Raw genomic sequence first — 15,830 nt, 5'->3', positions numbered from 1 at the left:
AGTTTTATTTATGGACTGAGCCCAAATGAGTTATTTGGACCCCAAATAGTTATCTTTTTTTTTTTTTTTGTTCATGTCAAAGTTAATTAAAGATTGTGATTTTTTCAATAATTTGTACTCCAAGTAACGCCAATTTTTTTTATAATTATATTTAAAAAATTTCTTTATTTGCAAATAGCTTAAATTTTGAACATTGGCTCGGAGATTATCTAGTAAGTGTAAGTCATTCTTAGCACATAACTCCTATTTGCTTTGGAAATAAATAGAAGGGTAGGGTGGTAATTTCACAAATTTAATGGCTAGTTATGTATTAAAGGTGTTGGTTTTTTTTTTTGTTTTTTTTTTTTTTGCATAGCACTATGAAGGTATAATTAATAACTATATACTACTATGTATTATCTTAGTTTCTCTTTGTTACAATTCCATCCAATTTTATTATTTTTGCAATAATGTTTAATTCATTTGGCTAATTAACATATGTTATATATCTTATTTCTCTATTCTTTAAAGTCGTATCAATAATAACACAGCACATGCGGGATACTATCCTTAGATTTTATTATTTTTTTTAATAAAATCCATCTATTTTTTTAAATGAAGTGTAAGTGTCAATAATCTTGACATTAAAGGTATAAAATTCAAGTTATATTTATTATTGAATTAGTATATATTATGAGTGTAAATTTTTTTATAAAATTCAATAACAATCCTTTATATAATTCAATAACAACCCTTTATAAAATTTAATAATAACTGTATATTGTACGGTACTTAAGCTAGTATAATACTGTAAGAGTATATGTTGTCTCAATGGTAGTATTACATCTCATAATGGTATTTATAATAGTGGAGTATAGTACTTGATATGCCATATGTATATTTAGTTGTATCATTAGAAAATTATATATACCATTACATCATCTAATGGTATACCTTTGAAAGCTTATTGGAAAATATGTTTCCTATTAATAGATTTGATAATGTCATTAAACTGTCTAATTATACTATCACTGAATTATGACATATATATCGAGGTAATTAATTAATTTAAATGTATAAATGTAAAAGCAAAGAAATGAACCACATTAAAGTTGTACTTATTTAGTACGTAACAATAGGGGTGAGCGCGGCTCAGATATCCGATCCGAAATCCACTTTTGGATCGGATATCCACATCCGAAAATTAGGATATATGATATTCGATATCAGATTCAAAAGCTTCAGATATTCGGATTTTTGAAATTTTCGGATCGGATATTTCGGATATCCAGTATTTGATTCTTTTTTTAATAATTTAATATTAATCATTTTATACTAAATTAAGCTCTTAAAGGCAAAATTATTTTTTTTTAAAAGGTAAATTCATATGTATATTTTAGTTATTTTGCTGTTTTAGTCTTTAGAGGCATATTACAACCTGAAAAATTTGAATAATTAAATAACCTGAATAACTTAAGTAATCAAATAACCTGAACAAACCAAAGTGACTGATTGAATAACCTGTGAACAAACTCACAAATTGACTAAAAAAACCTGAAGTCCAACTAATTAAAACATATTACAATATAAAGAAATTTTAGAGAACTTGCATACTAATTGTCACATTACAAAACAAAGAAATGTTTAAAGTCCAAATAAACAAACCACCAAATATTAAAAATACATAAACATTAAATCTAATACTAAGAATTATCATCAACGACGAAACTGCGTATCAAGAAGAGACGCAAGTCGAAAACTCTACAATAAAAAAAAGTAAATTATACAATTAATATAAACAATAAAATACAGAAAATATAACACAATTAAAAAAAATTCAAAACCTATAACATTAAAAAAAATACAAACCAATAAAATAGTATTACCTCTAATTCTGAAAATAATCATGGACGACAAAAACCAAGGGAGGATCAACAAGAGAAGACAACTCTACATTTAAAAAAATAGTTAGTTATATAATAAATACATACAAATAATGCAGAAAATAAAATAGAAAAAAAACAGAAACATTTTGTAAATTCCAGGTTTAATAAATAATAATAGATATTAAAAAAAGTATTACCCTCTTCAATTTGTTGAATATCATCAATACTTTCTTTAATCATTAGTGGACCACGTGTACTACGCATCCAATGTTGTGCACATATCAAAGCTTCAACCATATGTCAAGAAAGAGAACTACGAAACACATCAAGTACTCTCCCACCTGTGCTAAACGCAGATTCGGATGCAACCGTAGAAACGAAATGGCTAATACATCCCTATCCATAAGACCAACAATAGGATATCTCTCCACCCCTTTTTTCCACCATCCCAAAGCATCAAAATTGTTACCCGTGATAGGCTCTCTATCATCCATTAAGTACTTGTCCAACTCACCATTTTTTTTTATTATTTTTTTTTTATCAAAAACCGTTTGTCCACCAATATCCCTTTCAAGCTCATAATCAGCCACATCATGACAATCATAACAAGTTTCCAAGCCTCTTGAACTCAAATCAATATTTTCAGAAACATTTGGCACATTATGACTTTGTAAAGAAGCATAATGTTCATACAACAAAGTCAAAGTAGTCATGACCATATCGTGCAATTTTGCAGCCTTAACAGAGTCATATTTTTCATTAATAGCCCACTTCATATAATGCATTTTGCGTCTAGGATCAAGCAGAACAGCAACATACAACATCAAGTTAATGTTATCCACATTTTCCCAATATTTTTCATGCTTTTTCTTCATCCCATAGGCCATTAACATCTCACCACTATCAACACTTTCACACTTTTTTTTTAATCATCTTCCAAATTGTCACAAGTTCAAGCAAATACACATTAGTATATGCACAAATCATCTTCCAAATTAAGAAGGTGGGCTGCACATCGCATATGCACAAATTTACCATCTAAAATAGTCCCATCTTTCCATCTTTGCAACTTCCTCCTCAAACATTGAACCCCTACATGATTTGAACTTGCATTGTCGTCTATGGTAATGGTCATTACCTTGATGATACCCTACTCAAGCAAACACATTTCAATCGATTTACCAATAGCCTCACCTGAATGGCCACTAATTGGACAAAAATTTAATTTTTTTTTTCTGCAAGTTCCAATTATGATCAATAAAATGGGCTGTTAAACACATGTAAGACAAATTTTGACAAGAGGTCCATGTATCGGTAGTGAGACAAATACGAGAAGAACACTTGCTAAAGTAGCTTTTTAGATTTTTTTTCATCCTAACACACGATAACAATCTCTAGCAACTGTGAAACGAGAGGGAATAATGAAATTTGGTTGAACAACAAACATAAAAAGGCGAAAACCCTCACACTCAGAAAACCTAAATGGCAATTTATCCATTATTAACATTTTAGCAAAAGCTTTTCGACCATCCTCCTGCCTAAACTTCCAAAATTCTAATTTCCCTTTCTTTTCACATTTTTTTATTATCACCTATACTATCTACTAAAGTTTGTTGGCTTTGCTCACTAGAAAAAGCAAGAAGCTTTTGTGATTGCTCAATATTAGGGGGATAATCCTTACACCTAGAAAGATGATTTTTCATAATACTTGTACCACTTTTAGAGTCACCACAAACATCAACATGACAATACAAACATTTTGATATTTTATCCCCACCTTTTTTTATCAACTCAAAATGATCCCAAAGCCAAGACTTTTTTCTTACCTTTATTTTCAGCTCCTACATCATCCCTAGTCCCAGTTGAAGGTCTTTTGCTGAAACTGTTGGTGGTGGATTTTGATCTCCAACAGGCTCGGCAGCAGTAGCATTTGAAGCCAAGGGATCCTCACTTGACAGGTTAGTTGGGGCAGCACTTTCAGCAGTAATATCATGATCATCCATTATCTACAACACAACATTAACATTTGACCACTTCAGAATTTAAATACCCACAAATTGTAGAATATTCACCCACGAAAATTAAATAGTAAAGCATACTAATTATAGTGAACAATCAAATATCAACCCACAAAATTGAACACTAACGCCACTAAGTCACTAATTGAACACAAATCAGCCTATAGTAGTAATTGAACACTAAGTTACTAATCAAATATATTGACAGTATGAACACATGCTAATTGAACCAGTAGTTGAACAAAAATCAGCCTATATTTATACTTACCAAAACGAATTGAAATCAACAATTTATACTTTAAAAAAACCAAATTGAAATCAACAATAGAAGGCGAAAATGAAATTTTGCCTTTATTTAACAAATTGAAATCAAAATCAAAATAAAAATCAACATCAAATGACTTAAGGGAGCGAAAAGAGGAGAAAATGAACAAGGGAGCAAAAAGAGGAAGAAACTTACTGAAGAGGAAGAAGCCACGAGGAAGAGAGAGGAAGAACCCAAGAAATGGAGAAGCCGCCGTCATCGCAGTCGATTTGGGAGTGAGATGACTGAGATTTGAGAGGAGCGCACTCAATTTGGGAGTGAGATGACTGAGATATGAGAGCCTTGAGACTTTGAGAGGAGAGAGGAGAGAGAGAGAGAGGCGTGAGTGGTGGGAAATGGGTTTCTTTTTAGGGAATAAGGGTTTCAGTCTCCAATCCTTTTTTTTTTTTTTTTTTTTTTTTTTTTTTGAGAAGGCTGAAACATAGAGAATATTCGAGAAATACTAATGGAAAAACAAGTGATTTTTCGGATATCGGATATCCGAAATCCAAAATTTGGATATATCCGAAAAATCCGGATCGGATATCGGATCCGAAATCAAGTTCGGATCAAATATCAATAATTTTTGGATTGGATACGAATCGGATTATCGGATTTTTCGGATCTTCAAATAGTTTTGCTCAGCCCTACGTACCATGCCATCCTATTTGAATTGTTTCAAAATTAATATGCCCTATTAGTTTATACATTCCGTGTAAGTTCTACATAGTATGTGATTATCTATTATTCTAGTACTGTTAAGCTTTGTTAAGTTGATTATAGCTTTATAGGCTATAAAATTTCTTTCTAATCGGTTTGTTCTTCTCACTAATGCTATAGCCTATAGGTGCAAAAAGTTATTGAAATTATAATTTACCTTCTCAAAAATATTTATTCTTTATGATGAGTTTGGTTATTGAGGGCTAATACGTACATTTAAATACGTTAATTCTAAAGGCTTGTAAATTAGACAAGTTTGATCAAGCTAATGTACCGTAGTTAAATAAATTTTAACCAAATATAACACACCATAATATCATATGTTACCATAATTAATCATATGACAAAAACACCCAAATTTTATTAAAGATAAAACCAAAAATACTTAGGAGGTAAGGCATGGCATATCAACTTGGAACTTCTCTCTTGTCGACTAAAATTAGTTTCATTTCAAGATCTTAATAACGAAGAAAAAACATAGAAAACCGAGTAAGTGTACTTTTGACTAAATTACCCTTTGACAATAAACACTTCTTTCCCTCGTTCCTTCCAACCCACAAATTAAAGGGCCCCACCTCAAAAATAGGGGGGAAAATTAGTTCATATAATCAATCCAACCTTCCATTTTTCAATTCTACCCTCACATCCCCTTCAACAACACCAAGTAAAACAACCAAAAACACAATGGAATTTTTCAAGAAAGCCAAAGTGGTTCGTCTCCGTAGCCAACACAACAAGTACTTGACGGCCTCCGAAGACGAAGAGGCCGTCAAGCAAAGCCGCAGCGGCTCCTCAAAGAACGCGCGTTGGACGGTAGAGCCAATCGAAGGAAAACCAAATGTAATACGTTTAAAAAATTGTAATAGTTGGAAATACTTAACCGCATCCGAGGACTACAATCATCTCCTAGGCTCCGACTCGACTCAACCGTCGAGTGGGAGCCTATCAAGGAAGGTTCCGTTGTGAAGCTAAGAACTCGCAATGGAAACTTCCTTAGAGGTAACGGAGGGGTACCTCCATGGAATAATTCCGTAACACATGATGTTCCTTCTAGAAGTGCTACTCAAGATTGGATTTTTTGGACCGTTGATGTTGTTGAGGTTGACTATAAATCAATGGACGAGGTTGAAGATAAAAAGGGTGTACTTGAAGATTCCGTAGGGTGCAATGTAGAGGATCATGGCTCTTTGTCAAGGAATTCTTCTTATGCTTCAACAACAATAATGGAGGAAGTGGCTAATGACTGTCATGAGGTTGGATCTCCTGTGGCAAGTTCTACACCTAAGTCTGCTAGATCTGTTCGTTCTAATTCTAAGGTTAGTGGGTCCAAAAAATCATTTGTTTATTATTAATTTTATTTTCAATGGAAAATCATGTGTGCATTACCTCTAATTAGTGAAGTTAATTACATACAAATAAGATATTACAATGTTGACTTTGTAGGTATATTTTGAGAGTGACATAATTAAAGAGAATTAGTTTAGCCCTATGACATTATTCTATTGTACAATATAGTATATCATCAATTTAGACAAAACAATACTGAAAATGTCATAATATACTAAGCATAATCTTTAGCATGGAACAAGAAGAGTATCAAGGGATTATTGTTATTATACTTTGTAACACTTTTCAATTGGGTCTTTTGGGAACATTAAATTATGGGCATATATTTTTTTCACTCTACATGCTCTTTGTTCAAAATCCAAATTGACCCCCTACAAAACCATACAAGCCCGTAATCTTTTAATACATGTATACTTTTACGGCGGAGTAACATTTTTATCATACTATGAGCCTATAATGATATACATATTCAATCTATCCGTGCTATAATATATATCAACTTATATAATTGAATAAGTTCTCTCAATATATAATGAAAATAAAAACAAAATATATTAGGAAGTATATATATGTTTGCATTATATTGTGCCAAGTTTTACAAGTGTTTAATACTTAGTATGTTGTTTCTTCCAAGACTTAGATTAGATTAGGTAAGAAGACCGAAAATTGAGTCTTTCTAGCAAGAAGAAACTAGTACGTTTGGTCTGAAAGGTAGTTAAGAATAATGATAGGTGTAAATAAACAAAGCATAAGATGTAGTGGACTAATTAAGCTCTAGTTATTATGGTCTTTAATCTTACTCACACCTAATTATTACTCCCCCGTCTCTAATTTTTTATTTTTTTTATTTTTTTTATTTTGATTTATTTTACAAGACGATCACTATTCAAACACGAAATAAATTTGCTGATTAAGGAATTAGATTACATAGTATTAAATTAGAACTTGTCAAACTTACAATAAGAAATAGATCAAAACATAAAATAAAAGCAACTAATTTTATATATGTGGGGCTCACTAGCTTATTATTGTTCCTAATTGTTATCAATTGAAAATATCTCATGATGAATTATTCTTAATGGGATGTTTTGATGAATTGACAAATGGGTGACTTGGTCAAATTAAGTTTTCTTTAGGTGCATGTACTAAATAGTGGTTGGTAAGTGGGAAGCTACTAATTAAAGTACGACAAGAACATGATGTAAACCAAATTTGGATAATAATGTGACATAATAGTTGCTAGCTAGTTTCGGATTGAACTTGTTTATGTCATTATTTTGGATGTTGGAAGAGTTTTATCTTTCAAGGCAGCTAATACAAATGACCATTAAATAACCACGAGAGCTTGATCTAGTGGTAGATGCTCTACCTTGCGACCTTAACAACACGCGTTTCATTTCTTAGTCGAGGTTCTTGGGGGTGGAGATTGACCTTTTCTTCTAAGCGTTAGCAGATAAACTTAGATTGAGTTGATGAATGAAGGACTCGATTTTTTAGGGTCCGTCATTACTATCCCTCAAACAATAACGGAATCTGAACACGTCATTATAAACGCTAAAGCTTATTAATTGATGAAACTGGCTCAAGCCACTAAGCATTTCTTTACTCCCCTGCAAGGCTGCATCAATGTACCACTGATTCACTGTCATAAACCACCATAATTTTGCCTTTTCGGCTAATGTAATAACCTAAAGTTTTTGAACACTGATTATTGAGTTTAATTTTGCATATGCTAACAGGTTTCTGCAACTCCAAGTCCAAGGACAAGTCCTACAGCATCAGATACATCCACCCGAGTTTCGCCCCATGTTCAAAACATACGCAATGAGTCCAAGGTACTTAAAATACTTTTCTTGTTAGTAGTCTTACCTAGCATTACTACTACTCTGTCTCAATTCAAATAACTCAACAAGCAACTTATCCTGTCATTTTTTTTTGTTGGTGTTGTGTACAGCATTCCGGTTCTTTCAACAAGCTCAAATCCATGTTAGATGGCCTACAAGACTTACTCGATGGCACGGAAGAAGAAGACGATACAAAAACAGATGCTGATTCAGAGACTTCAGTAGAATATCCCTCTAATCACCACCCTCACCAACTAGAAGTTAAGATGGCAAAACAAACTCTTAAAGAGTTGAACAACATGGATTTTGAAACTGTGTTATCTTCTGGGAGAGACATGAAAATGGATAAGTCCATCAGTATCCTTATTGCTGATGCAAAAGTGTCATACCGCGATCAAACCATCCTTAAGGACCTCACCAACCTCCGAGATAAGCTCAAGTCCATGAGAAATGACCGTGAATTAGCCTGCCAAGAATTGAATGAGTACACAAGATTCTGCACTAGGAGATTAGAGGTCAAGGCCGAACTCAAGAAAGATGCTGCTAAGGCTCACGAGTTGGAGACCATAGAAGATGGCTTTAGCAAAATGCTTGCGACAGCAAGAGCCAAGAGGGAAAGCATATTGAAGCAACTCGAGGAAGTTGACAGTCGAATCAAGGCTGCAGAAAAAACTCAGGCTGATAAAGCGGTGGATATTGAAGAACTTATTTCAAGAATAGGGGAAAAGAGTCAAAGCCTTAGGGAGATGGAAAGGAATGAGAAATCATGGCAAGCGAAGAAAGTTGAAGCCGAAAATAAGTTGGAGAGTGTAGAGGTAGAATGGGAAAAAATGAAGAGTTTGCTCCAAGATGTTTGATTGTGCCTTTCATTTGGTGCCAAATTATGCGAAAGATTAAAGTGATATCATTACATATGCAATTTTGTCAAACCATGTATTATAATTTTTTGTACTAAGATAAAAAATAGTCAGTAACATACATTTCCTACCTCATCAATTTGTCTATATTATAAAAAAAGATCATGATTGCGATGAATACAGCCATTACATTAGTGGCACGATCCTAGGAGGATATTATGCCATCAGTATCTTTATCTTCATGAAATACAGCATTAGTTACATAATTAGCCAACATCCAACAATTTTAATATTGTATTAAGGCTTATAAAATTCAGTCTGTACAATCAGAGAAGTCATAATCATGCTTGCTTCAAACAAATTTATTTGTACATGATGGTTATGACAACCCTACCATGCTAGAAAAGTTAAGTAGTTTAGTACTACCTACTACTCCGTATGTAGTTACCATTCGTTAGCTACTGTAATTCTATTATGGCACATAGGTAACCACAATAGTTGATGATGTGTATAGAATTTGATCTCAGGTCTTGGGTGCTACCTATCTAGACTTTAACCAGCTAAGCTGCTCGGCATCCAATGGCAAAATTGAAAAGTTTCACCTTTTGACAAAGTTTGGTTTTCCACAAAAACATTGCAATCTGATGCAGCACAGAAATAATCTAGAATAATTAATTATATCAGAAATAGTCCTCAATTTTGACAATATGATCAACCAAAGCACCACGGTCGTTTTCATGTATAGAACTTTCCCATAAATTTCCTCCTTTTTCCTTCTATACTAAGTCTAAAAGCCATGATCAACACAAAAGACCTATTCCCTTACCCCTTGTGCACCATTCTGAAAAAATGGAGTTCTTCCAAAGAGCAAAGGTCTTCCGGCTAAAAACCAGCAACCAGAGCAAGTACCTGATAGCCGATCAAGATGAAGATACAGTCAAGCAAACCCGCGACAGCTCCTCAACATACACACGTTGGTCATTCGAGCTTGTTGAGGGAAAGACTAATGTCATCCGCATCAGGAGCTGCAACAGCTGGAAATACTTAGCCGCGTCTGAAGAACCTTTCCTGCTTGGAATGACAGGAAAGCGAGTTGCACAGAGACCTTGGCTCGGTGCCACAGTCGAATGGGAGCCGATCAAAGAAGGGCCTTACATCAAACTCAGAAGTCATACCGGAACTTTCTTAAGGTCAAACAAAGGACTTCCTCCTTGGAGAAACACCATTACTCATGATCTGCCTGGTCATTGGACAGCCTCTGAGAACATGATCCTGTGGATTGTTGATATCGTCGAAATCGATCATAAGTCAACTAATGGTGATTCAAAATCCTTTAAGGGAAATGCTGTTCCTTCTCGGTTAAGTAATGCAGTGGATCATAAATCTTTTTCAAGCTGCTCTACTTTGTCAATTGAGGATGATGGCCCGTCTACGAATTCGGCTTCCTCATTAGAGGTATGTTCAAAGACCAAAACTCTGTTTCTTCCTATAATTTTTGTTCTGCTATTTTCCTTTCATTTCTTTGAAATCATCAGAAACATCTAACGAAGCTAAAATGCTACCAGCTTATATAAAAACTGATCTAGTAAAACATAAAAAGGCCTAAAATTTATATTATCAGAATTTTATTTTACCACATTGATGTCTTAGGGCTGGACCCTTGGTGTTTTCTTGTTTTCTGATTTGGATCAATGCTTATACCAATTTAGAATACTCATATTTTTTTTTTGGCCTTTTTTGGGTTTTGGGTTTATGTTATGTTCCTAAACTCAGCATTCGATCTCCTTCAGCAACTTAAGGTCTATGTTAGATGGCCTAGACGATAAAGTTTATGTTGTAACAGAACGAACAACATCAGATACAGGACGCGTTCTCAAATCAGAAATTCATATGGCTAAGCAATCTCTCAAAGAACTGACGGACATGGATTATCATGGCATCTTATCTTTAGGACTATACAAAGAGCTAGAAAAGGCAATAAGTAAACTTTCTGCTGATAATAAAACATCGCGGCAAGAAACTCTACAAGAGCAACTTAAGACGATGAAAAATGACCATAACTTAGCCACTCAGGATTTAGTTGATTATGCTACATTTGACAGTAAAATATTGGAGATCAAGGCCGAGGTTGATAAGGATGTGGCCAAGGCTTGTGTGTTAGAGGCCACCCTTGACAAATGGTTCAGCGACGAGTATGTAAATCCAAGAGCTAACAAAGAGGAGTTGTTGATGGAATTAGAAGAAACAGAAAGCAGCATCAAGGCTGTGGAAGTGCTCAGATCACGAATAGCGAAGAAAAATGAGAGACTAGAGGAGATGGAAGCAAAGGAGGAATCATGGCAAGCAAGGCAACTTGAAGCTGAAAGAAAATTAGAAAGAGTTGAGAAAGAATGGGTTAAGATTAAGAGCTTGTTTAAAGATGTTTAATTAATTTAGAGTATTCATTTGGCACTTTCTTGCTTTAATGATTAAATTAATTACAATTTGAATATATTGTAAGCATATAACTCTTGAAAAAATTTCTCTAAGATTACAGCATTAAGAGGCTCTGAGCTTACATATTAGAATCACCCACAGTAGCAGCTAATGAAATTATGAAATAACAAAACTGAATGTTTCTTCCCTATTTTCCTTTTCCCTCAGTAACAAGCACCTTATGATGCTCGTTGACAAAGACCACAAAGTCAACTTGACCAGATCCTTTCCTATGCTTTACCTCCCTTCTCTTCTAATTAGAGGTGTTGTTGTAGAACGCATGGTGTTTACAAATAGATTAAGTAATTGTGCCATGAGGAAAAAAGAGAGATGGAGGAATTATTACTCTCATAATGAGGGTAATAGTTACCCACCCTCCCCCTTGTGTAACTATTACCCTCAAAATGAGGGCATTAGTTCCTCTTTCTTCACCTCATACCACACCATCACTACGTAATTTTCCTTACAATCACACCATCACTATCTCCTCCTTCCCTATTTTCACTTCATTTTACTTAGTTTGACTTTTATTACCCTAGTAATACATCTCCCCCAATCCAAACATGCCTTAGAGGGATCATCAATGAACATGATTTCTTCATCAGCTCTTTATTATTGTTTTTACTTGAATATGGAATCTTAAGTTTCCGGGGTGGTGTTTTCAATTGGAGACTACTAACAGGTCTTACACTGCTATATTTTTGGGATTATGTTGGTCTCAGCATTCTGCCAGAGTCAGCTCAATAAATGGTGCAAAATCAAGCATTGTGTCCGAGTACTCTGTCCAATCTGCCTTTGAAGATGTCCAAACATTGGAAGTTAAGAGGGCTAAGCAAACCTTTGAGCAATTGAAGAATGCAGAATTTTGTACCATCTTGTCTTTGGGACAGGACAAGAAGCTTGAAAAGGCAGTTGATGTGCTCATTGCTGATGCAAAATCCATAGGCCGAGGTAAAATCCCTAGTAAACTTGTCAATATTCAAGAGCAACTCAAGTCTATGAAGAATGACCATGAATTGGCCTCTCAAATTTTGGTCGAGCATTCAACATTTTCTACAAAAAGATTAGAGATCAGGGATGAGCTAAAGAAGGATGCAGCTAAGGCTCGCGAGCTACAGGATTTGGAGGTCAATGTCAACAACACAATTGTAGATGCAAGAGCCAAAAGAGAGGAGTTGTTGAAGCAACTCGAGGAGACTGAAAATGCCATCAAGAAAGTTGAGAAAGCACGGTCTGACAGTATGGTAGAAGTTGAAGAGCTAATATCGAGAATAGAACAGAAAAGCGAGGGGCTTAAGGAAATGGAAAGCAAGGAGAAATCATGGCGAGTAAGGAAAAACGAGGCTGAGAGATTGCTGGAAAGAGTTGAGAAAGATTGGGGAAAGGTTAAAAATTCGTTTTCTGATGTCTGATAAAATGTAACTTCTGCACCAGTCGGCCTAGCTATATTCATAGACAATTTTGCACCTGTTTGGAAATATTACAGTTGATTATGCTATACATTTTGATATCAATCTGCATTCTCTCATTTTCTACATGAAAATCAAAAGATAATTCCCACTGGTTTTTTTTTTTTTTTTTTAACTTCCATACGCTGTAGTTAATATGCTTGCTAAGTACAGTTTAATTCGACAAGAATAAACTGTAAAGCCCCGTTCACTTCACCTTAATTTTGCTGAACTGAAATTATTTTTACTTGTTTTCTATTATAATTCTTTTTCAGAGTTACTGTTTTTTTACTGAACTTATATTAATTTTACTGAACTTAAATGAATTTTATTGAACTGAAATTATTTTTACTGAATACTTCCTCTATTCCACAAATATTGCAACAAGGATGAAATTATGCATCCCAAAACACATTTTATATGCTAAATATCTTATATAAGTGTAAAAATTATAAAAAGTTGATATTGTGAAAGTATTTCACGAGACGAATCTAACAAGACCACACATGACTATATTTCACTTTACGTATAAATCATAATATGTAGTCAAACAAACGTGATGAATAGTGTAAAAGTCTAGTTGTTGCAATACTACTAGAACGGAGGAAGTATTATTTTTTAAAGGTGAACTGAACATTCCATTACAATCCTTGCCAATTCTAATCTGCATATCTGAAGCCAGAGAATAATCCAGTTGATCCTAACGTAACTTTATGTATTTATAGAAATTAAATGTTTAACCGTGTCAGCTTACAATTATTATGTTTAATTATTACAACTGTATCATTAACCTGTACAGCTAATTAAACGCGTACATTAGATAAAATGTTTAATCTTGCTTATTTGGAATAAGATCCATTATCAATCCAAGATTGTTTAACTATAAAAAGGGAAGAAAAAGTCTAAGGCTTTGAAAAGAAAAATACCTTTTTTATTCATCAAAAACGTGTGTGGTACTCCATAATCTGAACAAATTATATATTCACGCGTTAATAATTGTTGTAATGTTTGCTGACAAATTGTCCAATTTGACAAAGTCAGTCTGACCAAATCTTTCCTGATGTTTCCTTCCTCTCTTCTCCAAATCATAGCTCAAAATAATGAACAATAGAACACACCTTTCATGAAAAATGGATTTGTTACAGAGGGCAAAGGTGTTTCGGCTAAAATGCAGCCACCACAGCAAGTACTTGGTAGCCGATGAAGACGAGGAACAAGTCAGACAAAGCCGTGATAAGTCCTCGAGCAAAGCCCGTTGGGTTTATGAGCTTGTTGAAGGGAAGAAAAATGTGATCCGCATCAGAAGCGGCTGGAGCTACAGGTACTTAACCGCGTCTGACGACCCGTTTCTGCTAGGAATGACAGGAAAAAAGGTTTTACAGACAATCAGCCACGGTCCCATTATAGAGTGGGAGCCAATCAAAGAAGGGCCTTATATCAAACTGAAAAGCCATAAAGGGAGTTATCTAAGGGCTAACCCAAGGGTACCTCCCTGGAGGAATTCTGTAACCCATGATGAACCCGGAAATTGGGCTGTCACTGATAACATGATCCTGTGGATTGTCGATATTGTTGAGATCGATTATCAGTTTTCGGGAGTGGCTGATGATGGTTCTACTGAATTAATGGAGGACAATAGGGAAAGCAATGTTTCTTCCGTGTCGAGTGATATAGGAGATCATAAATCTATGGTGAGCTATTCTTCTTCTCTTCTTCTGTTTCAATGAAATACACAGTTTTCATAAACAGTCAGGATCAGAAACACATGATTATTTCTGTAAATTTCTTAATTCCCAGTATTATCTAACTAGTTTTCCCTCTATAATCTGATAGAGTAACCAAATGTGATATCATTATCGAAATGAGGGGCGGTTCAATTGAGCTATTTTTCTCTACTGATCATGTAATCATGTTTTAAATGAAACTGATCATGTGTTCGTTTTCCTAAACACAGTATTCTGGCTTGGAAGATGAACTTAATGACACCAAAGGCACAGGAGCAACTTCAGCTAAATCTAACTCGGAACACATTCATCAAGTAGAAGTCGAAATGGCTAAGAAAACCCTCAAAGAGCTAAAAGATCTGGATTTCCATACCATCCTAACTTCACAAAGGGGAGAAAAGCTGGAAAAGGTCGTAAAGGTGCTTATTGCTGATGCAAAATCCCAAGGCAGAATCCCTGGTGACCTAATCAATTTACAAGGGCAACTTAAGGTGATGCAGAATGAACATGTTTCAGCCTCCCAGAATTTGATCAAGTACAATAGTTTCTCTACTAGAAAATCGGAGATTATGGCTGAACTTAAGAGGGATGCTGCTCAAGCTCGTGAGCTAGAGACACTTCAGGGCGAGTTACAAACTGCAAGAAATGCAAAAGAGGAATTGGTGAAGCAACTTGAAGAAGTTGAAAATATCATTACGGACTTGGAGAAAGCCCAAGCTGACAATTTGGCTGATGCTGAAGAGCTGATATCGAGAATGGGACAGAAAAGCCAGAAACTCGAGGAGATGAAAAACGAGGAAGGAGCTTGGCAAGTGAGGAGAACTGAGGCCAACAGAATGCTGGAAAGAGTTGAGGAAGATTGGGTGAAGATTAAAACAATGTTTCTTGCTGACTGACGGTTCATTTTGGCCTACGCGTCTGTGCAGAAGGCAGTAGGGACTAGGGACCAATGTTTTCATGCTTCTGATGATATTAGACCATTCTTTGTTCCGACTTCTACGTCATACCTTCAGTTGTACATATTGATAGCAAAGATAGTAGTACTTTCCATCATTGTTCATTCTATAATATTTTCCTATACAAGTTTGTCTTTAAATTCTACATTGTAATACCAATACAATCATGTTCACATTGAAGCATACAAACCAGACAATAAGACCGAATAAACATGGCTAACTTATAATTCGGTAAAAAGACCGTAGTGCACAAATAGCCAACACAATATCGT

General features: G+C 34.6%; 2 protein-coding genes and 1 pseudogene across 3 annotated transcripts; all 3 read left to right on the top strand.

Moving 5' to 3' along the window:
• The first annotated feature begins 5,293 nt into the window (after positions 1 to 5,293).
• On the top strand, positions 5,294 to 9,224 carry LOC110727080 (annotated as a pseudogene).
• Positions 9,225 to 9,494: 270 nt separating this feature from the next.
• Positions 9,495 to 13,118, top strand: LOC110727079 (unconventional myosin-XVIIIa-like). 2 transcript variants are annotated; one of them, XM_021906618.1, is made up of 2 exons: positions 9,495 to 10,410; positions 12,153 to 13,118. In XM_021906618.1, exons 1-2 carry the CDS (start codon positions 9,805 to 9,807, stop codon positions 12,840 to 12,842), a joined length of 1,296 nt encoding a protein of 431 aa, XP_021762310.1. In that variant the 5' UTR covers positions 9,495 to 9,804; the 3' UTR covers positions 12,843 to 13,118. The 2 variants fall into 2 exon arrangements, with proteins under 2 accessions (XP_021762310.1, XP_021762311.1); XM_021906619.1 differs by lacking the exon at positions 12,153 to 13,118 and adding an exon at positions 10,729 to 12,146 and having other exon boundaries at positions 9,522 to 10,410.
• A 656-nt stretch (positions 13,119 to 13,774) lies between these two features.
• Positions 13,775 to 15,703, top strand: LOC110727078. Its single transcript, XM_021906617.1, has 2 exons — positions 13,775 to 14,569; positions 14,833 to 15,703. The coding sequence occupies exons 1-2, from the start codon at positions 14,009 to 14,011 to the stop codon at positions 15,496 to 15,498; spliced, it is 1,227 nt and encodes a 408-aa protein (XP_021762309.1). The 5' UTR covers positions 13,775 to 14,008; the 3' UTR covers positions 15,499 to 15,703.
• Positions 15,704 to 15,830: the final 127 nt, after the last annotated feature.

The sequence above is a fragment of the Chenopodium quinoa genome, unplaced genomic scaffold, assembly GCF_001683475.1.
Source record: "Chenopodium quinoa cultivar QQ74 unplaced genomic scaffold, ASM168347v1, whole genome shotgun sequence".
Taxonomy (NCBI): Eukaryota; Viridiplantae; Streptophyta; class Magnoliopsida; order Caryophyllales; family Amaranthaceae; genus Chenopodium; species Chenopodium quinoa.
This window is presented reverse-complemented; position numbering and strand designations above follow the sequence as displayed.

Bases quoted from the DNA above. Each gene is read 5' to 3' on its own strand.
- LOC110727079 (XM_021906618.1), top strand. From the start codon at position 9,805: ATGGAGTTCTTCCAAAGAGCAAAGGTCTTCCGGCTAAAAACCAGCAAC. The intron at 10,411-12,152 runs GTATGTTCAAAG...TGTTGGTCTCAG, and splicing joins ATTCGGCTTCCTCATTAGAG to CATTCTGCCAGAGTCAGCTC.
- LOC110727078 (XM_021906617.1), top strand. From the start codon at position 14,009: ATGGATTTGTTACAGAGGGCAAAGGTGTTTCGGCTAAAATGCAGCCAC. The intron at 14,570-14,832 runs GTGAGCTATTCT...TCCTAAACACAG, and splicing joins TAGGAGATCATAAATCTATG to TATTCTGGCTTGGAAGATGA.